General features: G+C 50.2%; 2 protein-coding genes across 3 annotated transcripts in view; one reads left to right on the forward strand and one right to left on the reverse strand.

Annotated features, from left to right (window-relative positions):
• Positions 1-22,642, reverse strand: part of KCNJ5 (potassium inwardly rectifying channel subfamily J member 5) — a 29,973-nt gene extending 7,331 nt beyond the window's left edge. For both annotated transcript variants that reach the window (XM_032285004.1, XM_032285005.1), the window contains exons 1-2: positions 22,267-22,642; positions 2,286-3,232 (exon numbers count right to left, since the gene is read on the reverse strand). In XM_032285004.1, coding sequence (XP_032140895.1) covers positions 2,286-3,222 — 937 coding nt within the window. In that variant the 5' untranslated portion in view covers positions 3,223-3,232; positions 22,267-22,642. The remainder of the gene's footprint in view (positions 1-2,285; positions 3,233-22,266) is intronic.
• Positions 3,586-11,715, forward strand: CUNH11orf45 (chromosome unknown C11orf45 homolog). Its single transcript, XM_032284903.1, is given in 5 exon segments — positions 3,586-3,653; positions 9,522-9,550; positions 9,553-9,582; positions 10,559-10,703; positions 11,350-11,715. Coding segments are annotated over 5 exon segments (429 nt in total). The 3' UTR covers positions 11,507-11,715.
• Positions 22,643-23,627: the final 985 nt, after the last annotated feature.

Here is a 23,627-nt window from a genome sequence, read left to right on the forward strand (position 1 = left end):
TTGGTAAAGGCGTGGGCAGGACATTGGCCCTTTGGGCTAAGCCTCTTTGGGCTCCTCCTGCTGCTCGTGGGGTATGGCAGCAGCTGTCCTTTTGCTAGAGATCCTGCTGTGTCCCTGTCATTTCTCAGTGCATTTGGAAAGGATTCTCCAGGTGGCAGGTACAGTGCTCGGCACAGGGTGCTCCTTTTCACCTTGAATCCTCCCAGCTGCCCGAGGAGATTGATTTTCCTCACTTTGCTGACAAGGTAAGCAGCTTGCTCAGCCCCGCTCAGGACGGATACCGCAGACCTGCGCTACTCAAGCCAAGGCACGGACTCCCTGCATGTGCCTGACAACCAAGCCATCCACATCCAGGACAGATGGGTACAGGGTCTCCTGCCCTATCTCCTCAGGTGTCCCCTACAGTTTCTGGGACAGAGCAAGCATAGCTCAAGTTGTGAGAGGGGAGGAGGCCAAACCATGAGGACAATGGACCGTGGGCCCCTGACTTTGAGGGAGGTATGGTTGCGGGTCCAGCGGGGCGGATAGCACCGGCTGCCTCCACTGTGAGCCTGTGGGTGCGCTTCCTGCTGTGTGGCTGGGGAGTGAGGGCAGCCTTGGGGAGCGGTCAGGAGTGGTATGATTTGTCTGCTTGTCTCTCACACAGTCCTTTTCTTGTGGCTTCAGAGTGGAGCTCTTCCCCTGAAATGCAGCCTGTGTCCTCATTCGGACCCTGGAGCCAAGGACAGGATGACCTGCCAGCCCCTAGCTCTGCAGGGAAAAGCCTCCGGTGTCCTGACTGTCCCCGGCCCTAGGGGCTGCCCGCCTGCCACCATATGCTGCCTGCCAGGCTCCAGCCCCCAGCAGATGGCCGAGCAGCCCCCTCTGGCACCAGTCCCCAGAGCGTGTCATTACTCTCTCCTGCTTCCACCGACTTCAAAATGGGAAGGCTTGTGGAGGCCGGGTGTGAGACCCCTGCCCAGCAGCCAGCTTCCTGGGGGCTGCAAGGTGTGCTTGGCCATCTTTCTGACAGGACCCTAGTGTTTTAGGGGGCCAGAGTGGTGAGAGAATTTCCAGATTTATACGTGGAAGAGCTGAGTATGAACACAATGCTTTTGAAGTTCAGCTTCCACATCTGTAAAATGAGCCTGAAGCCAGCCCTACATCGTTGTTTGCAAGAATTAGAAAAATAGACAAGCACCTTCTGAGCGTGACTGAGTTCTAAAACCCATCTTAGGGCCTGACCAGCTGCTCATTGTACTTGGCAAGAGAGGGCGAGAGAGAGAGAGAGAGAGAGAGAGAAGAAGGCACGAGACAGAGACAGAAATGAAATAAGCAGGATGTTGGGTGGGGAGGGGACTAGGGTCCTCAGCCAGAACTCAGGTGCCCCCAGGCCTTGGGCTCCCTGGAGCCATCTCACAGAGGTCTACCATGGCCGAGTGGCTGAGGAATGGGGGGTCCTTGGCTACCAGCTACTGTTGAGTCAGGAGCTGAGCAGGGAGGTGCCATGCTGGCCACAAAGAGGGCATTTTCTTGGGCATACGTGGCTGTTGATGCCTTAGCATGGATGCACTGTTTTTTTTTGGGGGGGGTGTGAGAAAGGAGCCTTGCCCTGGGTTTACTACGACAACCTCCTGTACGAACGTTGAGGGCTGGCTGCTCCAGAGGGGGCCCAGCCTGAAGAGCCTCTCCCCTGCAGCAAAGGCCTCTCCAAGTAAAGGATTGGTGAGAACCCTTATTAGTTTAGGAAACTCTGCATCCCCTCCTTTCCCAGTGATGAGACTCAGTGTGTAAGGACAGAGGGAAGTCCACTGTAAAGAAACCAGATCGCTTTTGTTTTGCTCTATGATTACCAGAAGACCAGATTACCCATCTGACCAGCGAGCTCTTCTGGGTAGAACACCTGTTCCAACAAGGGGCAGTTTGGCCTGTTGGAACCAAGCCCTGGCTCTGGGGTCCCCTGCCTCGATTTCCACCCTGATTCTCACTTGAAAGCGCTTGCTCTTGGGTAAATAATTTAGCCTGTCTGTGTCCCTGCTTCTTTATCTGTACCTTAATAAAAAGTATCCTAGGGCGTGGAAGGACATTCGGCCAGATAATAGATGTTTATGGTTTAGGACAGTGCCTGCAGTTGGGAACGTCCTGTCAGCATTAGCTATCTTGAGTAGCTAACACTTTAGGGATTGAACCTGCTGCCTGTGACACCCCAGGACGCTCAGGCACAGGCCTGCATCTTCTGGAGTCACAGTAGCTAAGTCAGAGTGTGGGTAGGACCATCTGTGGCTGAGGAGAACAAATCATCTTACCTGTGGCTTCCACCATCCCTTCTAGAATGACCACGACTTCGAACTCCTCCTGATGAAGCTGAGCCTGAGACATCTCCCAGAAAGGGCTCTTCTCATTGATCTCATGGGAGATGATGAGGGGAGACACCAGGAAGAGGCGGTCGTCGCCCGTGTCGAAGCCCACGTTGATGTCGGTCTGGTTCAGGGGGATGAACTCGCCCTCTTTGGTCTGCCGGGACTTGATGAGCTTGGCACGGATGGAGGCCTCCACGATGTGGGAGTTGCGGAGGTCACCCACTCGGAACATGAGGCACAGCTTCTCGTCCCGCATGGAGATGACCGCGTTGTTGGAAAACATGAGGGTCTCCGCTCTCTTCTTGGGCTGGCTGATCTTGACAAACATGCACCCCACCATGAAGGCATTGACGATGGAGCCCAGGATGGCCTGAACCAACAGGAGTATGATCCCCTCTGGGCACTTCTCAGTGATGACTCGGAAGCCGTACCCAATGGTCGTTTCCGTCTCAATGGAGAACAGGAAAGCGGACACGAAGCCACTGAGGTTTTCAACGCAAGGAATCCACTCTCGGTCACCAACGTGGTCCAGGTCGCCCCGGATATAAGCAATGAGCCACCAAATGAAGCCGAAGAACAGCCAGGTGACAGTGTAAACCATGGTGAAGACGAGCAGGTTGAAGCGCCACTTGAGGTCCACCAGGGTGGTGAAAAGGTCGCTCAGGTACCGGTAGGTCTCCTGCACGTTGCCGTGGTGCACGTTGCACTTGCCGCTCTTCTCCATGTAGCGCTGGCGCGGCTTCTTGCCCTCGGCCAGCAGGCGTGTGCGGTCTGTGGCAATGGGGAGGTAATCGCGGGCCTGTTTGGGAATCTTCTTGGGGTCCCAAGGAGTAACTCCAATCTCCATGCCCTGGTTCATGGCATTCCTAGAATCGCCAGCCATAGCTGGGATGCTTTGCGTTAAAAAAGACACCGTCAGTGAACTGGGCTGTTCTGATTCACTAGAATCCAAGACGGAAGGGGGTCCCCACCCCAGGGCTCTCCCTGGCTTCTCCTCTGCTATCTAGGGGTCAGAGTGTGAAATCCTCAAAGGCAGGGGCTGCACTCTCTTATAGGGTTCTTTTGTATCCCTGGTGCCTAGTACAGAGTCTAGAACATAGTAGATGCTCAATTGCTGTTTGTTGAATGAATAGATGAACAATACCTAGATGCAAACTACACGTTAAGTATTTAAAGGACTTGATAACTCTGGGAGCAATTTTAAAAAGAATAATCACAACAGTTTATTAAATGCCTACAATGTCGCATGCATTACATGTCGTCTTCTTATCGCCACAGCAACTCGCTGGCATTAGATATTGGGATCCCCATTATGTAAACACTATATTGTTTGCTTATGGATCAGGCTTAATTCTGACAGTCTCTCTCCCACCCACAGAACGTAGGCTCCACAGGGGCATGTGTCTGTGTTCGTTTTGTTCTCTGATATTCCAAGCACTTAGAGCATAGCCTGGCACATATATGTATTTTAAAAGTACTAATTAAATAGTTGGATGGATAAGTAAGAAACAGGGTTCCAAAGAGGCTAAGTGACACCCAGGCCACCAAATATCAGGCAGAGCTGATATCTGGATTCCTGCTCGTCTGGCCCAAGCCTGTGCTGTTTCTTGCATTTCCTGCTGACTTCATTTATCTTGAGGTCTTTTAGCAGCAAATAGAAAGGAAAAGGCGCATGTGTCTGATTTGTCAATTGGTCTCTCCTGTCGTCTGAGTGTGAACTCTGAGGCCCTCTGAACACTCGTTAAAACAACAACTTGCTGTGTAGGCCCACCATTAGAAAATTTGATTTTGTTATTCTCTGTCCTTTAAGAAATTGAAATGGACAGGATGTGAATGCCCCCAAGACTCTTCAAAGGGCATGACATGTTTTGGGGGTACCTGCCACACTTCCAGGAGACACCCAGACACTGCAATACAGGTGTCTGATGTTTCGCTCAAAACCCATTTAACACGCCTTGAGACTCTCATGCAGTTAGAAAGGCTTCTTTAATTAACAATAACAGACCACATTTCTGGGCACTCATAAGCCAGGTACTGCACTAGGAAATTTTTATTCATTAGCTGATTTAATCCTCACAATATGATTTGATAAATACTATTATATTCCTTCATTTTTTCAGAAGAGAAGAATGAAGCTCACGTGGCGTGTGGCCAGGGGAGGTTTTGGGTCCAGGTTTATCTGGCTGCAGCCTGAGGGCCCACGCATAGCACTCACCACACAACTGCCATCAGACACTGATGCTCATGCCTAGGCTGATGACCTGCTCCCTCCAGAAAGTTCTATGAGCTTCTGACCTTGGGAAACGTCACCTTAGGGATGCTATCCATCAGCCTTTCTTCCTCTTTATAAGCAAGCTTTCCTTGAATTCATAGGTACCCTCCTTCCCAGGTATGGGCTCCCCCAGGAACCCCCACTTATTTATCTGTCCTGATTGAGAGACATCAGATGCCAAGACTGCTCTGTCACCTGGCCAGTTTCATGTCTTTCCCTGCAGGCCTGAGCCCTGGAAAGAGTCCCAGGCACTGAAACCCTGCTTAGGTTGTTACCTGAAATACTGAAAGTTCAAATATGTTGCGAAACATATAGGGATTAGCCTGACCTTAGGCCGAATCACTCCGTAACCCAGAGCCCTTTTTGCAGACATTGCTAAGCAGAGCCTCTCTTTGGCTCTGCAGGAGTCATGAGGACCTCATGACATGCAGGAGTCATCAGGACCGCTGCAGCACTCCCCATGTAAGTTCCCCTAATACGTGCTTTGGTGTTTAGTGCCTTCTCAACTGACCCCATTTGCAGATGGTTTGAGGAGTCCCTTGCAGGTGTTCCCCTGCCACCATTCTGGGGGTGACTCCAGCTGCAGGCTCTACCAGACAAAACACCATACCAGGAAGCTATGTCCCCATAGCACAATCTGGTAAAAGGTTTGACAACCACTGAACCAGCTGCCTCAATGGCAAACCATGGTAGGCTCCACATGTCCTGGGAAGTCAGGGGACCCTGACGGGCCTTTTCCTATGCTGCCTGGGTGGTTGTAGCAGTTTCAAGGTAACCTTTAAAACATCATATGGAAGGGTCATCTGAAGGGCTATTTGTCCCAGATGTCCATTGGCCATTTCCCATTCTGCATAGGGCCACCTGCTCCCTGCTCCTTCATGTGGCAGTTAACAAAGATAAATGAGACAAGGAGGAAAAGGCTTGGGGCTTCTTTGCAAAATCCCAAGGAGGAATTTGCTCTGCCTTAAGCGGGAGACTTCATCCTGAAAACCCGAACACAGATGCTCAGAGATGGTGGGAAATGCTGCTGTCCCAAGGCCCTGTGTATTCTGGACGCCCCAGCTGCTGGAACCAAGATAGGGTTCCAATGGGGGTGCCGCTGCTGCGGACTCCCCGGGCCACTGAGCTTGGGCAGGGAAGGCACGGTGCCCACAGGAATGAGTCATCAGCAGGGGCACATGGGAACTCACATCCTCCTGTGCTCAGCTCTTTGGGGAAAACAGCTTGCTGCTGATTTTCTGCACTGTTTCCCTCTTTATTTTTAAACATACTTGCATACATTCTTGTAGGCGAAGGCTTTGTGCTCTACTGGAAATGGGAAAATGTTTTCTAGAACATTTCAGCCCAGATATGAACACTTGTTTGTTGAGGAGGTAGGAAAGGTAGTTTACTTTTGATGTGACATTGGGATGCATTCCTGTGTGCGGGCACCATTGGCAGACATCATTCCTTGTTCAACCCAGAGTAACATTTGGATTCGAACTCAGTGTCCAACAAACCTGCTTTGTGGTCCAAAGAAAAAACAGTCTTAAGGTCCTTTGTCTCAGTTTTCTCTGCTATAAATCCCAGATAATATTCTCTGCCTCTCCAGCCCTGGGGGCCAATTGTAGGGACTCATGGAAAAAATACATAATACAAACATACGTACAGATGAACATGTGTGCATAATCTCTCCTCAAATTGAAATTTAATGCAATATCCTGTTAACCCCATTTTAAAGATGAAGAAAGAGAGGTAGGGAATATCTAAGACAGGTAGCTAAAGGGCCAGTGGGCAATTTGCAGGGCAAACATTGAGCTGAGTGGCATGGAGCCCCTGCTGTTCAGATTTCTTTTAAGGGTACGTAAAATGACCAGCCTTGAAGCCCTGGCCTTCAGTGCTCTGTGCCTATCAAGTCAAAAGGATTTTCAGGGACAATGGAGATGATGTTCTTTAATCAGATTTTCAATATCCGTTCTATTAATTATGCACTCATTCAGCACACATTAATTGAGGAACTACTGTAGTCCAGCCCCAGTGCTAGGAGCTGGACGTGAAGCAGTGAAGAAGATAGACGCAGAGCCAGCCCTCCCATAGTGGATATTTTAGCATTGCCTCTTCGAAGCTAGGGTTTTTGCAGAACTGTCTGTAGAGGAAAGACAGGGAGGAATGCTGTGGCCGACCCAGGCAAGCCGTCTCCTAGCTACTCTCTGCAGGACCAAGGAAAGGCACTGACTTGAGCAAATCCTATTAAGCCTCATCAAGCCTGTTACTGCTCTTCTCCCATCCTCTCCTGTGTCTGTGGGTGGGAAGCTGTGCTGAGACATGACGAAAGCTGTTGGAAAAGACAGAGCTTCAAGTCCAGCAAAGGGGTTTAATCCCTTTGATAGAAAAACACAAGTGGAGGAAGACTCAAAAGAGGCAAAAATCAAAGGAAGTTGTATTTCAGATGATGCATTAGCGACTCTGACAACCATTTAGATAGACCTCTGGATTAAGAATTCCAAACATCACCTACCCACAGGGAGGAAAACTCCATGTCATGACATGGTCTAGAATGTCAGGGGTCGGGGCCACAGCAACTTGGTAGGAGCCTCACTTGGGGGTCAGCAGGGCTTCCTGGAGAGACCACTGGGCTGGAAGTCTTTTCTCAGACTCAGTCTCCCTATTTGTGGTCACAAACATCTACATCAACTTCCTACTTTCTCTCTCATGCATGCTGGATCAAAATGTACATTCCCTGAGCTTTGGAACACAGGAGAAAATCGGAGGGAGAGGAATGGAGGAGGACGTGCTCACGTCTCACTTGGAGATAGCTGTACTCTTCTATGGGAATATATATGACTGTACTCATAGAAAAATGCTCCAAACAGGTTGGTAAATAGGCTGCCCCAATCCCCTCAAGGCCCCTTGGGGTTAGCAGGGAGCATTCAAGGTGTTGCACTTGAATGTAAACCAGAATACATGCTGGGGACAGAGAAGGCGTTTGTAAGTAGGTGGAATTCCAAGACAGTCTGGAAATTCCTGCCCCTGGTACATACTCCCTGAGGAACCCCAGGAAATCCTCACTAACGTGACTGGGGCACGCCATACGGCAGAGAGGACTTTAAGAAAGGAAGTTCACCTGGGGTGAGCTTGACCCAATCACATGCTGTTAGAAAGGACTGGGCTTTTCCTGAAGTAGGCGATTCAAATTATTAGAGGAATTAGACAGAGGGAGGTTCTCCTTTGCTGGCTTTAAAGATGGAGGGGGCCACAGGGTGAGGAATGCGGGTGACATTCCTTGAGAGCTAAAAGCAGCCTCCAGCTGACAGCCAGCAGAAAAGTGAGGACCTCAGTCCCATGACCACAGAGATCTGAATTCTGCCAGAACCACAGGAGCCTGAAGGGGGCCGAGTTCGACATGAAAATACTGGCCTCACTGACACCCTGGCTTTGGCCTTGTGAGAACAGAGCAGAGAACACAGTCACATCATGCCTGGACTTCTGGCCTACAGAACTGTGAGCTGATAAATGGGTGCTGTTTCCAGCCATTACGTCTGTGGTCATCTGTTACGGCAGAAATAGAAAATCCAGTACAGAAAGGGAAGCCGGATTATGAACAGTTAGGAAAGCTGACTCTGGCATCAGATGACCTAGGTTCCTATTATGCCTGGAACTGAGGCACATTTGGAAAAGTTACTTCTCTAAGCATCCCTTGCTTTATTTACACAATGGGGATAACAGCACTCACCACAAAGAGCTGCTGCGAAGATGAAATGACAGGTGTGCTTACAGGGCCTGGCTCACAGGAGCCTTCCTGAGAGGGAGCTCCTAGGATTTTCCACCTGGGGGTGGGGCTGGGAAAGGGGCTGGAGGGGTGGGGAGTGAGGGGCAGGGGTGCTTCTAACGACTGGAGAAGGAAGGAGAACTGACAGGTCCCGAGTTCTGCCTACTGAGTGTCAGCGTCACGCTTCCGCTCCCAAGAGAGAGGCATCATCTTCAGTTAGCCTGAGCGCTGCAACCTCTAGCCTGGCCTGGGAGTGTGACACAGGGGACACCCCTCACCCTGCAGGGGACGACACCCCCAGTGGGGCTGGATAAGCTGCCTGCTTCCTGGGTTTGGCCCCCTAGTCAGCTGCAGCTCTCCGGCTGAGGGGAAGGCGGGGCTGGGGGATGCAGGGTGGGAGGATGAGAGCCAGGAGGGGCCTGCAGAGGGGAGACAGAGACCCTGTCCCCAGGGAACCGGGGTGGTGAGGGGGTTGGCACGGCTGGGGACTCCCAGCAAGTGGGTCTCCCTTCCTGGAGGAGGGGTGGGCCAGAGGCCGAGAGACTGTGCCCAAACCACACCGGTGGGCAGATTCCTCCCAGGGGCCAGTGCTGCTTTCCCAGCTTTTCAAAATTACCAACCTTAAAACAAAGCCAAACTCTCTTCTAGTGTGCTTGGAGGTTTAATGGCACAGAGCCCAGTGGTAATAAATGTTTTAAAACCCATCAGGTATTTCATTTAAAAACCTGACCATTTTGCAACTATTTGTTCTATCAACTTAGGTCTACATCTATTTTTGAATTCCTGAATGTTTTATGGGTCTACTTTTTGAGCCTGTTGGTTTCATAGCACATGAGGGAGTAGGTGTGAAATCCCAGTGGAAATTGACACAGGGCTTCACTCACTCAGTCAATTAGTCAATCAGTGAACCCCCACTGAACACCCACTGGGCGTTTGAATTATGTTGGGCTCTGGGGGTAGAAGGAAGTGGATTAGAAGGAATTCGACTCACACTTTAATGGCATTCCTGCGCTTTCCATTCCTGGGGATCTGCCTAAAATGCAGGTTCTGATTCTCTGAGTCTGTGGTTTCTGGAGTCCGCGGTTTTGCCAAGGAGCTGCAGTGATGTGGATGTGGCTGGTCCTCAGTGCACAGCTGCGTAGCCCAGCCTCACTGTCATCAGCTGGGAGCTGGACAGCCTGCTGATGCCTCGTTCAGAACCTGGCCCCAGGTGGCTCTAACAGGCAATGAGATTGAGGACCCTTGATGCATTCTCTATCCACAAGGAGCCTCTAGTACTATGGGGCGTACACAGGCAAACAGTCAGTGCAATAGAGAGCGAGAGAGAGGCCTAGGTGCAGTTCTTAATTTGGCTTGTCTGGGGCAGGTGAGGAAGGGTCAGGAAGGCCCTGATGAGGAAGGTGCCAGTGAGCAGGGTGAGGCAGCAGAGCCTTGTGGACATGAGAACAGGGGAGCAGACAGTCCTAATAGCTCAGGCATGGAATGCCTGTTATATGCCATCTTTGTGCTGAGTGTTTTTTATGCATTTTATTATTTGATCCTCACACAGATCTATGAAGTCCATTTTAGTCACCTCATTTTACAGACCACAAAGGCAGAGTGATTTTAGCAGCTTGCTTTGGGCCACACAGTAACTAAGCAGCGGACTAGGTTTTGTCTGATGCGGAAGGCTCTAAGTGCAGCCACCCCCGCCGCCTGGGGGTTGTTCCTCGGGAGCCCTCTGGGTTTGACCCCGTGGTTCTGAGCCCCTGGGGGTATCAGGCCCTGAGAAAACTGGCCCTGAATGAAGCCAGATCTACACAAGCCTGATCCGCAACCTGAAAGGAATTCATGATTTCCTGCTGTGCCTCTAGCGGCTGGGCACAGGCTCCTCAGTGGCTGGGGTGACTCCCCGCCAACCAGGGCTGTGTTCTCTTTCTCCCTCCTGCTCCCCTCCAGCGTGCTGCCTATTCATCTAACAGCTGCTCCTCAACCTTTTCTAACCACAATACTTGCCCCCAAAGGTCCTTGACTGCTCCAAGGACATAAGGTGTCCATGCATCCTAAGTAACACCTGTTGTTCTGGCATCGTCACTAAGAGTGCCCCGTCACTCTCTGAAAGTCTACTTGTATGGCGGCCCCCAGTAAGAACAAGACCACTAACCAGCAGCCACTGATTTCACTCTTAACACCCCTTTACTGGATTCTCCTTCATCTAAGGCAGGCCTGTCTCTGCCAGGAGTGAGGGTAACACCTCCTCACTCTGGAATGTCTCAGATGGGCAGGATGTACATGCCACAGTAACCAGAACCTGCGGGTCTATGCTGAGCTCTGCCGTCTACACCCAGGGCTGTGGCTGTTGGGAGTCAGGGAGTGCGGCTGCTGGATCAGATTCTTCCAACACAGACACACCCTACATCCCTCTTGCTCATGTGCAGTTAGTAGGCTTTCTCCTATTTTTATTTAAATGGGATGTCTTAGACCCTCATTTTCATATTTTGATATAGAGAAACATTTAAAATATTACATCCTCTTTATTCTAGGAAGAGCAAACATACAAACCCATGATAAATGCCACCAAAACTTGCCCTTGGTTTGGGGGACCCAGCAGAGGGTGGCGGGGACGGTGGTGAGCTGCACGCACATGCGGTTCTAAAGGGGCAGCCACCACTCGGCTCTAGTTCCTTGTTGCCATGCCACGATGTGGCGCAGGCATCGCAAGATCCTCCCTGTTCTTTTCCCAGAAAAGCCAGAAATGAAACTTTTGAATATTAAATTTCTTTTTTTCCGTGTTGACCAGTAATTCAACAATTTTTGAAAAAGTGAGCAAGCCATAGAAAATGTATGCGTGGGTCAGATTCAATCTGCCAGCTGCCAGTTTGTATTTCTGCGCTACGGAGTCGGAGAGAGGCCTTTTCGTCCCGTGGACAGGCTGGGCTGCATTGAGCTGGGCTGAGAGCTGTGGGATCCCCACTCCATTCTCCTCAGAGCCCTCCTGTTTGCACTAACAGGTCTGCCACAAACCCTGCCTGTCAGTCCTCAGGGCGATGCAGGCAGGAGGCGTGGCAGGAGGAGGAGGAGTCAATCTGCAAGGCCTGTGAGAGCAGAGAGGGCGGCTGGGGCTGCTCCCTCAGTGCCCACCAGCCTGGTTCCTGTGGCCCTAACTAGCCCTGTCTCCTTGCGCACAGCCTTGTGTTCCCCAGCCCCCTCCACCATGCGGATGGCTGCTATGACATCCCCATTCCTAAAAGTGTGGGGCTCCTCGCTGTCTTCTCCTCCATAACTGGCACCCTGTGCCAACCTGCTGCAGAGAACAGCGTCTTGGGCAATGGCAATAATCCTCCAGTTTGCCAGCAGTAGAAATGGTTCTCAATGGGGAGAGATTTCTGACTGCAAGCACTGTGAGTCCTTCCAGAGGAGGGCTGGAGGGACAGGAGGGTGGGTCAGGTGGCCTTCTGAGCTGGTTCCTGGCGCCGATATAATGGATGCTGATTATCAGTGGCAAGGGCATCATGGAAAGGACTGGAGAGCTGTGTCAGAAGAGTGGAATGAGACCACAGATGCTGATTTTATACCCAGGATTCTCCTGGCTGTCACAGGTTCCCAAGGGCTCCGGCACACACAGCTCTTTCACCTCTGCTTTAAGCAGAATACCCCAGAAAGGGCTCCTCTACTCTCCAGAGTGGTTAGAGTCTCCAGTGGCTGTGCATGGGGACTAAGTGTCAGGAGCAGGAGGAGGGGCTTTCAGTGAAATGCAGAGCCGGGGACAGCATGGATCTCGGAACAGTCTGTGTCAGACGGGACACTTCATCCCCGTGGAGCTGTCCCTGCACACAATGTTCTTTGACTGCCAAGCTGCTAAGGGCTCTGAGGAAGGGAGCTGCTGGGAAGGCAGATGAGGCATCTCAGGTGGCTGAGGGGCTCCGCTGCATAGGTCTTGCTCAGACGGACCATCCCTGGGGAGCTGTCACTGGCGCCCAGGTCTCCCCCTCTCAGCGTATCCTGTGTCTCCATTCTGGCCTGCCTCTGTCCCTCAAAGGGGAGCTCACCGCATGGGTGTGATTATTGTTGAGAACAAAGTCAAGGTGGAGACAAGGATGCAGGACTGACGTTGCTCCCAGAGTCACTCAGTTGTCCCTTGTTTTGCTTGGAGACACCCTGACCAGGACAAGCCCCTTAGGGAGCATCTTTCCTGTCTGCCGCATTCTCCGTGGCCTTTGCACTCTTTTGCTTTTGTTTTCAACACATCAATTCACTGCCTGCAGCAGCTGGTACTGCCTTTTGGTTTTTATTTGCAGAATAGCTCTGGAAGTGAAGTGTGTGTGTGTGTGTGTGTGTGTGTGCACGTGCACACGTGCATGCTACTCTGAACTAGGTGCCTTATGTGAGTTAATGTACTTTGTCAGCTCAGCAACACTGTGGAATAAGTGTAATGTGTTCATTACTCAGATCAGGAGACTGAGATTCAGAGCAGGGATGGAATTTGCTCCAGACCACATGGCTCACAAGCAGCAGAACCTGGGTTTGAACTGACAGCGGCCTGATTTCAGAGCCCACACTTTCCCTCCCTTCTACTGCGCACCCATTGGAGTCCAGCGACCTTGATTCTGAATCATAACCCTGACTCCCCTGGCCACATCCTTTGCTCCATATTCACATGTTCCTTTATAGGTTCCCACCTTGCGTCTCCTTCCTGTATAAGAAATAGAAATATTCGTGGAATCCTAATGTTCATGACATGTCTGCCATTTTATCAAAAAAAATTCTACCTTACCAAATACTGGCGTCAGGTACTTGTTCCCCCTGGACTGGATTGGTGTAGGTTAAGAGCAGATATGGGGTCTGAAATAACCCCGGTCTTCCTAGTTGCGGATTTATTATCATGGAATAAAAATGGCAGTTTACATCTCTGTTGGGCTCTCTCAGCTCCCGTGTTGGCTCATGAGAGTCCCATCACTTTAGTTCCCTTTTATAGTTGGATAGTTGGGCTTGCCAGGGGGCACACAAACTCAGGTTAACTCACTCCCAGGATTCTGGCATTGTAGACACAGAAACACCGACTGTGAAGTTTTATGTAATAGAAACATTGAAAGACTTAGCAATAGGTCTGCCAGGTGACCCTGACTTCTGGCTGCACAGCAAAGAGGGGCGGTTGGGGTGCCAAATGGGGCAACAGAAAGTGAGTTTGAGTCCTGCAGAACCTCGGGTAATCCAGACCAGTGGGGCAGAATCGGCTGCTCATTTAGACTCCATCCATGGAGGAGTCCCCACCACAAGTCTAAGGATGTATTAAAGCCTCATGCATTATTTCCTGATATCTGGAGAGAAACACGTACCCTAGAAGTGCTGTGGACTAATTCCATGGTTCCTTTGTCATTAAAGAAACCAAAATACCGAGAGGTCACCATAAACACAAAAAGGCAGAGAGGGAAGGATTAAATGGTGTTCCATGTCAGGATTTTTAAAGGAAGACAGGATTCTAGTCTGAAGGGAGAGCAGGCAGGTCTGGCATTTCGCTTGGGGAGTTCAATTCTTTGGAGAAAATACAGAAACAAAAAGACCATTCTGATTGTATTTAAAATAGCCCTCTGTCCAGCATATCTAAGTGAGTCTAAATATATTCAGAAATTTTTAAAAGGATAGATACTAGGCCTGATTCAAGGTATGGAACATGGATTTGAAAGGCTTAGGGTCAGGTGAGTGCCTTTCAAGTAACTGAGCATCACGATGAAGCCCATTATTGAACAGTGAACCTATGGGGCAGGCCTGTGAGCTTGAGACTGAGCTTCCCTACCTGCCAGCTTGCGAAGAGTATTTTTCTGTCTTGCCTGGTGAGCCACTGTGAGTCACTCGCCCTTCCTTACACTTCTTCCCTTTAATACCGAGCTGTGGCTTACTTTCAAAATCCACTTGCACCCTTCTGGATCCCACAGAAGATGTATGAAAAATCATGCCCATAAAAAGGACACGGAAATCAAATTAATTAATTTTGCTTTTTCCCCACATTTGTTTCTGTCTGTCTGGTACTTTTCCTTTTTAAGCCTGCCATTTCTTTGAAAGTGAGCTGCACAGTGATAATCCATTTTCTTCATTGTAACCCTATACTGTATGTATTCCACATTAAATAATAAAGGGGATTAATAATTAAATCAAAATGAAAAACCACTTGTTTCCTCTCTATAGCCCAAGGGACAGACTTCCTAGGCTGGTGCCAATTTGTCACTGATGATTAGGGAATATGAGGTGGGAGAAGCGTGCAGAGAAGACAGCTTGAAAGCAGGAGAATGCGAATTTGAATATATTCATATACAAGTGAAAAAATGAGATGCTGAGGGAAGGTAAATGAACCAGTGAGAAAGAGCCAGGGAAACTGGACGTAACAGGTATAATCCCAATAATTACAGTTATCTACGAGGGCTGTACCATATACCCAATTTTATTCCAAGTGCTTTCCATGCATAAACTCATTTAATCATTTCAGAAAAGGTCTGATACTGTTCTTCCCATTTTATAGATGAGAAAACTGAGGCACAGGAGTGTGAGTCAATTGCTCTGAATCTAGGAAGTGGTTGGTCTGGATTTGAACCCAGGCTGAGTGGCCCTTGAGTCACACTCAATGTCTGAGCAACTCCACAAAAATGGAATGCTTAAATGATGCAAGAAAAAAGAGAGAGAAAAATATCGTGGGAGAAGAAATGAAACAGAAAAATCCAGGGAGAAATAGAGAATAACAAAGTGAAAGAAATAGGAAAGGCCTGGCACAGTGGCCCATGCCTGTGATCCCAACACATTGGGAGGCCGAGGCAGGTGAATCATCGGAGGTCAGGAGTTGGAGAACAGCCTGGCCAACATGATGAAACCCTGTCTCTACCAAAAATACGGCTACTCAGGAGGCTGAGGGATGAGAATCGCTTAAACTTGGGTGGCAGAGGTTGGCAGTGAGCTGAGATTGTGCCACTGTGCTCCAGCCTGAGCAACAGAGCAAGACTCTGTTTCAGAAAGAAAGAAAGAAAGAAAGAAAGAAAGAAAGAAAGAAAGAAAGAGGAAAATCAGAGTAAGGGATTGAGAATGAAAAAAGAATTAAAAATAAGCAAAGGATGAAAAGGAAAGACAAAGTGAAGAGAAATGTAAGTGGATGTGGGCATCAGAATGAAAGTTGAGGAGGAGGAAAGAAAGAACAGACAAGAGATCCAGCTGAAGGGAACTGTCTTGATGCCTTCCACGGGGCACTGCTCATGCACTGTCTTATTTGACCTTTCCCATGGCATTTCAAGGTAGCTGTTATTAGATTCATTTTACAGAAAGAAAACTGAAGGCCTGAAAGTCTAATGTCCAAGATCACACAATTAGTTCATGGTGGAGCAAAAGAACCGCTGACAATTACAAAATGCCAAAGAAAGAAACTGAAGGATAGCAAATCAATGGAGAAACATACTGTATCCACGGACTGGAAGACTCAATACTGTAAAAATGTTGATTCTCTCCGAATTCATATACAGATTCAATGCAATTTCCATCAAAATCTCACAAGATTTTTTGTAGAGATAGATAAAATTATTCTAAAATTTATGTGAAAGGGCAAAGCAACTAGAATAGATAGAACAATTTGGGAAAAAGAATAAAGTGGAAGGAGTCAGTCTACGTAAGTTCAAGACTCATTACATAGCTGCAGTGATCCAGACTCTATGGCATTGGCAGAAGGATAGACACATAGATTGACGGAATGGAACAGAGAACCCAAAAATAGACCTTTGCAAATATGCCCAACTTATTTTTGACAAAAGTGCAAAAGGAATTCAGTGGAGAAAAGGCAGCTTTTACAACAAATGGTGCTGGAGCAATTGCACATTTTTAGGCAAAAAAAGAACCTTGACCTAAGCCTCAGACTTTATACCAAAGTTAATTCAAAATGGATCATGAACTTAAATATAAAACAATAAAACTTTCTAGAAAAAAGCATGGGAGACAACTTCAAGATCTAGGGCAGGCAAAGAGTTCTTAGCCCTGACAAAAAAAGCACAATCCATAAGAAGAAAAACTGAGCAATTAAACTTCCATCAAACTTAAAAACACTTGCTCTGAAAAAGACTATGTTAAGATGAAAAGGCAAAATTACAAAGTAGGAGAAAATATTTGCAAATTACTTATCTAATAAAGGACTGGGATCTAGAATACACATTTAAAAATCCTCGAAACTCAACAGAAGCGACAACAAAAGCCAATCCAATTAGAAAATGAGCAAAAGACATGAGAAGGCATTTTGCCAAAAGGGTATGTGGAGGCCAAATCAGCACATGAAAAGATGGTCACCAGGGCACGCGCGGGGCTCACGCCTGTAATGCCAGCACTCTGGGAGGCTGAGGCGGGCAGATCACCTGAAGTCAGGAGTTCGAGACCAGCTTGACAAACATGTTAAAACCTTGTCACTACTAAAAATACAAAAATTGGTCAGGCATGGTGGCACACACCTGTAGTCCCAGTTACTTGGGAGGCTGAGGCCAGAGAATCTCTTGAACTCAGGAGGTGGAGATTGCAGTGAGCTGAGATCATACCACTGCACTCCAGCCTGGGTGACAGAGCAAGACCCTGTCTCCAAAAGAAAAGAAAAAAAGAAAAAAAAAAAAAGGTCAACAGCATTAGTAAGCAGGGAAATGCAAAATAAAAGATAGCACTAGAATGGCTAAAATAAGAAATAGTGACAACACCAAACGTTGGCAAAGGTGCAGAGAAACTGGATCACTGTTGGTGAGAGTATAAAATGGCATAGTCATTGATATACCCCAAAACCTAAAATGCAATTTAAAAAAAAGTTAAACAAAAATTAAAAAGAAATTGGCATAGTCACAATAGAAATCAGCTTGACAGTTCTTTGAAAAAAAACAAAAACAAAAACAAAAACAAAAACGAAACGTACAACTACCAGATGACCCATCAATTACACTTCCGGGCATCTATCCCAGAGACATGAAACCCTGTGTTCACGTAAGAACCAGTCCACAAATGTTTATCGCAACTTTATTTACAATAGCCCCAAGTGAAAACATCCCAGATGCCTTTCAGTGAGCGAATGGTTCAACAAGCAGTGGTACATTCCCACTACGGAGCATTCCCACTACGGCACATTCCCAATACTCAGCAATAAAAAAAACCACACACACACACACACACACACACACACACGCCCAACAAGCACACATGCACGCCCCTGAATGAATCTCCGGGAAAATTTTGTGGAGTGAAAAAAGCCAATCCCAAAAGATGACGTATTACATACTGTATAATTCTACTTACATAACACTCTTGAGATGACACACACAGACTAGTGGTTGCCAGAGGTTAAGAAAAGGGTGGGCTGGGAGGGAAGTGGGCGTGGCTATAAAAGGGCCACAGAAGAGATCTCCGTGGCAATGGAAATGTTGTTTTCTTACCAGTTCGGTATTCGTTTCCGTTTTGGTGGTGTACTACAGTTTCGCAAGATGTTATCACTGAGAGAAACTGGATGAAGGGAATGGCAGATCTCTGTTCATTATTTCCGAAACTGCATGTGAATCTATCACCATCTCAATACCAAAACGTTCAATGAAAAAATAAGAGTGACTGTAGTAGATAAAGAGGTTGAGTGAAAGAAGCATGAATGCGCTTATGATGAACAGGATGAGTGGAAAAAAAGACAAAAATGGAGGGGAAACAAGCCAACCAAGAAAGACAGACAGGGAGAGGAAGAGAAAGGGAATAAAACGTGCCGAGCATGCATGTTTAGGAGGGGTCAGGGGGGACTGAAAGAGACCAAGGGAAGGTGGTCAGGGCTGGGGGCAGGCGCTGGGTCACCAGCAAACCTGTTTCTCAACCCCCCTTAGAAGGCTTCCTTGCCCCCTCAGGGCAGCCTGCCTTCACCCCTGCGGCCCCCTGTGCCTCTCCCTAAGAATTCGCAGCACTGATGCTGGAATCTCTCTGGGCAGCTCCGCTGACCCCGGGCAGTGGTCTGAGAGCTCGGAGGGAGGGCAGGCCTGGTGTGTAAGATCCCACCTTCTAGCTCAGGTGCCTATACAAGGCCTGACCTGTGGTAGGAGCTCCCTGCATATTTTTGAGAGTTCATCTGGTGAAGGACACTTCACAAAGCAACCTGACTTGGCCAGGGAAGCCTTTATACTGAGACATCCAGTGGGCTGGTTGCTGGGGCCTGGCACCCGTGGCTTCTGCTGGCGCTGCTGGACAGCCCCCTTGCTGGAGCACAAGCAGCACCTCCCACTGCTCGGGGCTCCAGGCACCAAGTGCTAAGCAGTGCAGTCAGCCCCGGGGTTGGGAAAGTGGGGGGTACACTCTGAGGGGGAGACACAGGTTTGGCCCCAGGAAGCATCTGAGGTTCTCTTGGTTCTTGCACCACACCCCGCTCCCATTTTTCTTTCAGAGCAGCAGGAAGTAATGTAGGATGATGGCATTGGATCTCCCTGATTGTACGGTGGGGTGCCTGAAGTCTGAGAAAACCTGCAGGGTGGGTGGCACACCCAGCCCGAACCATCAAGTCTCAGGGGATGAGAATGAGACTCCAAACTTGCTCTCTCCTTCCCTCCCTCACCCCTGCATGTCTCCCTCACCCTCATCCTTTCCTTTCCCCCATATTACCTGACCACCCCATTGATTGATCCCTGGTGACCAGGAAGTGCTGTTGCCACCTGCCAACTGGTCAGAAGATCCGTGACCTTTGCCCTCAGGCTGCCGTGGTCCCAAATGATAATGGAAGTTAACATTTAAGCACTAGCCAGGATCTCCAGGGTCACGCGTTAAAGCTTTGGCTCCGCCATGTAACTTAGCACGGCCCTTGGCAAGGGTTCCCGCCATCCTGGGCCCTGCTGACTAGAATAGCTCCCTTATCAGAATGTCAAGGTAGGAGGAACTAGATAAGCTGCTGCCCAGCAGGGGCTTCAGAGGCAGCTGCTCATGCCAGCCCTGGCTGGTAGAATGTCAGAAAGGGAAGCTGTCCACTCTGTTTTAAAACAATTCCAGAGGAAGCCACTCTACAAGTATTTTTGAGAAATACACTCAGATATTCTTATTCAAATGGCTCACTACAATCCTTTGTATTGGAACTCCCATTCTTCTGTTTTTGTTTTTTAATTCCTCCATGGCTGACAACAATCCTAACAGTCATCTGATGACGGATCCGCTCTTGGAGACACGGCCAGCTCTCAATGACCTGTCTGTGGCCTACACACAGTGAACATTTTCATCCAAAAATGGCCCCTTTGAACTACCTGATGGATTCCCTGACCCCTGCCTTCTGTCCACTATCTTTCCACCTCCAGCCTAAATAGTCAATCAGTATCAGCTCAGAAAATGCAAGTTTGTGCTAACATTCACCTAAACAAAAAGCATAACCCTGCCCCAATGGTCACATTCCAAGGTTTTCAAAAATTAATTATTGCTGATACATGATAAGTGATCAAAAGTATAGTTGTTGAACGAATTTTAAAAATGCGAAGTGGATGCAGTTTCCAAGTACATGAAAGCACAGCATGCCCATTTGTGGCTTCACCCACAGCAGACAGAAGAATCAGGTCATTTGAAGGGCAAGTGGGAGCTGGAGAATGGGTACTCTAGTCGTTTCTTCCCGCCTGGGGAATTTACTTCATCACAGATGACTAGAGCAGCCTTCAGAGTCTCTTGAATTCCTGGCCAAGAAACCCAGTCAGGAGCTCGCAGAAAGCCCCAGAAGGATCTCACTTTGCGCCAGAGGCAGCGAGGCAGGGGAATGCTGTGACAGAGCCTCACGCATGTCTCTGCTGGACCCACAAATGAAGAGCTTTGCACTGCTCAGGCCGAGCCAGCAGACTCTGGGGAAGCCACGATGGGGAATCCCACTAAGATCTAACTTCATCCCAGAGAAGGTAGCTAAGCTCTGGGGACAGCCCTGGGCAGAGTGAATGTGGCCCACCTCCTCTCTGAGCCTCCTCACCCTTGGCTCCTCCTTCAGATCAACTGCTCGCTGGATGGAGCACATTCATTTTCTGCTGAATGCAGGCAGGCTACTTAAATAAAAAATGCTGCCTGTGAGTAACGCCAGCAATTTACAGCAGCTTTTGGAGAGGCCAGAAAACAGCCATGCCTGAGTGGCTGGTTCCCTTTCTGTTGGAGAGCTAGGTATTGGGGCTAGAATGTTGCTCTGGGGACCATCCTTGTGCTTTGTGGAATGTATAGGCAAATTCTCTATCCCTCCTTTTTTTTTTTTTTTGAGTTGGGGTCTTGCTATGTTGCCCCAATTGGTCTTGAACTCCTGGGCTCAAGTAAGCCTCTTACCTCAGCCCCCTGAGCTGGCAAGTGCTCTATGCGATGTTTCCTCTCTTTCAACGGTGGCCCTGCTGCTGCTCTTCCAAGAAGCACATACCCTGTGCCCCAGGCCTCCCCTCGATGGCCTTATGCCTCTAGGCCGAATGGTGCCATCTCAGGTGGGCTCCATAGATAGTTTAAAATGCCAGCCACGCCGACCAAGCTTTTCACGCCAGAGTCCAGCCACGGGCCTCTAACTCCCACATCATTCGCTCTGCTTTGTTCATTCCTCAGATTCCAGGAAGCCTGAGGGCCTCATTCAGCCAGATGGTGCGACTTACACCTGGCTTTGAGGAAAAGCAGGGACGAGGGAAGACCAGAGCAGCTTTCAGAATTAGCTCTTGTTAGCCGAAAGACCCTGGATTTAAAGCCAGAGGACAAGAGCTTTGGAAATAACAGTGCTGCTGCCACGTAGTGCTTGGAGTTCCATCACCCTTACTCATCTACAAAACAGAAGACACAGGCTCTGCCCACAGGACTGGTGTCAAGATGAGCTCATGAACGTTGAGCTCAGCACGTTGGTTTCATAAATATTAGCCTTTTTCTCACATGGAAAAGTGCTTTGGGAACAAGAAAGCCCTATGAAGCATGGCTTATGATGAAAACGAGGCATGTTTTGGAGTCAGAGCTAGGAAGGAATATCCCTTTATGAGCTGTGCACCTCAGACAAGTGGCACAGCCTCTCTGGGCTGCAATTTTTCACCTGTAGAAGGAAGGTGATAATCTCGGCTTATTAAAAGGACTGAAACAGAGTCAAGTACTTGGCACATTCCTGTTGATCTTCTCCTGGTGTTTGAAAAGAATTCTAGAAGAGGTTCTAGGCTGGCCTTGCTCACAGGTTCTGGGCAGCCCTAGAACTTTGGGGGCTGGACCTGAGGCCCTCCACAGCCCTGGGGGAGCCCTGTCTGAGGGAAGGCACAGATAAAACCAGGGAGCAACAGCCCTGCCGGGAGAAACACTGACTTGAAGAGAAGGGGAGCAATGACAAGGTTGCCCTTCCCTGTTCCCTATCCTCTGTCCTCGAAGCCTTCACCCCTGGCCTTTCTGAACCCTTTGAAAGCTGTTTAAAAAGAGATAGGGAGGTATGCAGGAAGTGACCCTGGCAGTGAGGGGGGCAGAAATCACAAGGCTGTGTTTCCAATTTGGCCACACTTAAAAGAGAAAGCAAGATTAGACTGGGAATCTAAGGCTGAGGGGCCACGGCCCCCACCCTGGCCCTCCCTGCTCCCATTTGAAGTTAGGGTCCTACTAGATGAATAATGTCCTCCCCACCCCACCCCACACCTCCATAGTCACTGTCCTTGCCTCTCACACCACTGCTGGGACATCTGGGGTGCCCCCAGGTAGCCCTGGTCTAGAGCCAGAAGTGGAGGTGTTTATGGCTGGGCTCCCCACGCCCAGGGCATCCTGCAGTTACGGAGATCTCCAATTTCCTGGCTAAACTTAAGACGTGCCCTAAGCTTTTCCTTATCCCCTCGGCTCCCAATCTAGCAGGTTCCCTGTGAAAGCCTGCTGCCCCTGCGAAGGACACCTGAGCGTGTCGTCCTGCCCGCCAGAACCCGGGAGCCGGGGGAGAAATGGAGGAGGAAAAAAAGACAACTTACTTGTTGAGATCGGAGCTGCCGAGTCCCACTGAGGCTAACTTCTGAGGTGTCCCTTAGCGGCAGTGCAAGGGGCGCTCAGGGATTTCGGGGGGACTCCCCAGCCCCTGCCATGACCCCACGGAGGAGCTGTAGCTGGAACCTCTCCCTGTCGTGGGGTCGTTTGGGCAGAGGTGCCTAAGCCATCTTGCCCCTTCACTCGCGGCCCCTTGGGTCACTCCCTTTCTCCAGCGAGAGCAGCTGGAGGCAGTCTCTCTCTCTCCCCACCCCCCCGTGTGTGTGTGTGTGTGTGTGTCCCCTCCTCCCTCTCCCCTCCTCTCTCCCTCCGTCCCTGGTACGGATGAATCTCTGGATAGTAACGCGACTGGAAGGGCCACCGGCATTGGCGGCGGGGGGCGGGCTGGGGTGGGGCGGGGGCTCCATGTGATCCGGGACGCCGTCAGCTCGGTAGGACTGGGAGGGAGGAGGAAGGCGGCGGGAGAGCCCGGCAGGCGTCCAGCCCTCCCCTAGGGTACCCGCGGCCCCCTGCGCCCTCCCCTGTCTCCCCCTGCCCCCGGCTGCACCCCTGCTGCGGGTGCCAGGGACCGAGACCCGCGCGCGCGCGAGCGCCCCGCGCCTGTGTGTGAGCGCCGCGTGTGCACGCGTGTCCGTGTGTGAGCGCCGCGTGTTTAGTGGGTGCGGTGGAGCAGACAGAAAGAAGGGAGAAACTATTAGGGCAGAAATCTTGGCTCGGAGCCTCGGCGGGGATGCTCGGTCGCTCCACGGTGCGCGGAGCCGGCGGTTGGCAGCATTTCTCGGTTTCCCGGGAGGGATGCAGCAGATGGGGGAATTCCTTCGGAAGGCGGGGGAGCCGCAGTCTGGGCGCTGCATCCCCCGCGCGACGGCTCTGGCACCCGCCGTGGAGGGAGGGTCCGGGGCCTGATCCGCCGGCGGCAGGTGGGGTAGGTCCAGGGACAGGACCCAGGCCAGCTGTCCCCGGGCTCGCTGCTGACCCCGGACGTTCTCTTCCGGGCGTGCGGCGTCTGCTGGGCGGCGATGGCTGGAAACGCGCCCTGCACGGACCGGAGGCCGGAGCGGCCGCGAGAGCTCAACCTTACCCAGGCGTGGGCAGAGCCGGCGTCCTCCGCACCGCCTCCCGGCTCTCCCTTTTGGATTCCTCCCTGCCTTGAGGACAGATGATGCCCAGAGTGTGTTCTTTAAATCTTAGGGGCCTTAGGAAAGGCAGCTGCCAGGGCACACTGGAAGGGAGGCCTGCTGTCTGGGCAGGGCCGGCGGGTGCCTCTGAGGACCGGTTGTTCTGGGTGGCCCTTCTCCCCGGGTGGTGTTCCTTCTGGCCCCTCTCTGTCACCCAGCGTTTTTCGGTC

The sequence above is a fragment of the Sapajus apella genome, unplaced genomic scaffold (genome assembly GCF_009761245.1).
Source record: "Sapajus apella isolate SASKATOON/1434 unplaced genomic scaffold, GSC_monkey_1.0 scaffold16, whole genome shotgun sequence".
Taxonomy (NCBI): Eukaryota; Metazoa; Chordata; class Mammalia; order Primates; family Cebidae; genus Sapajus; species Sapajus apella.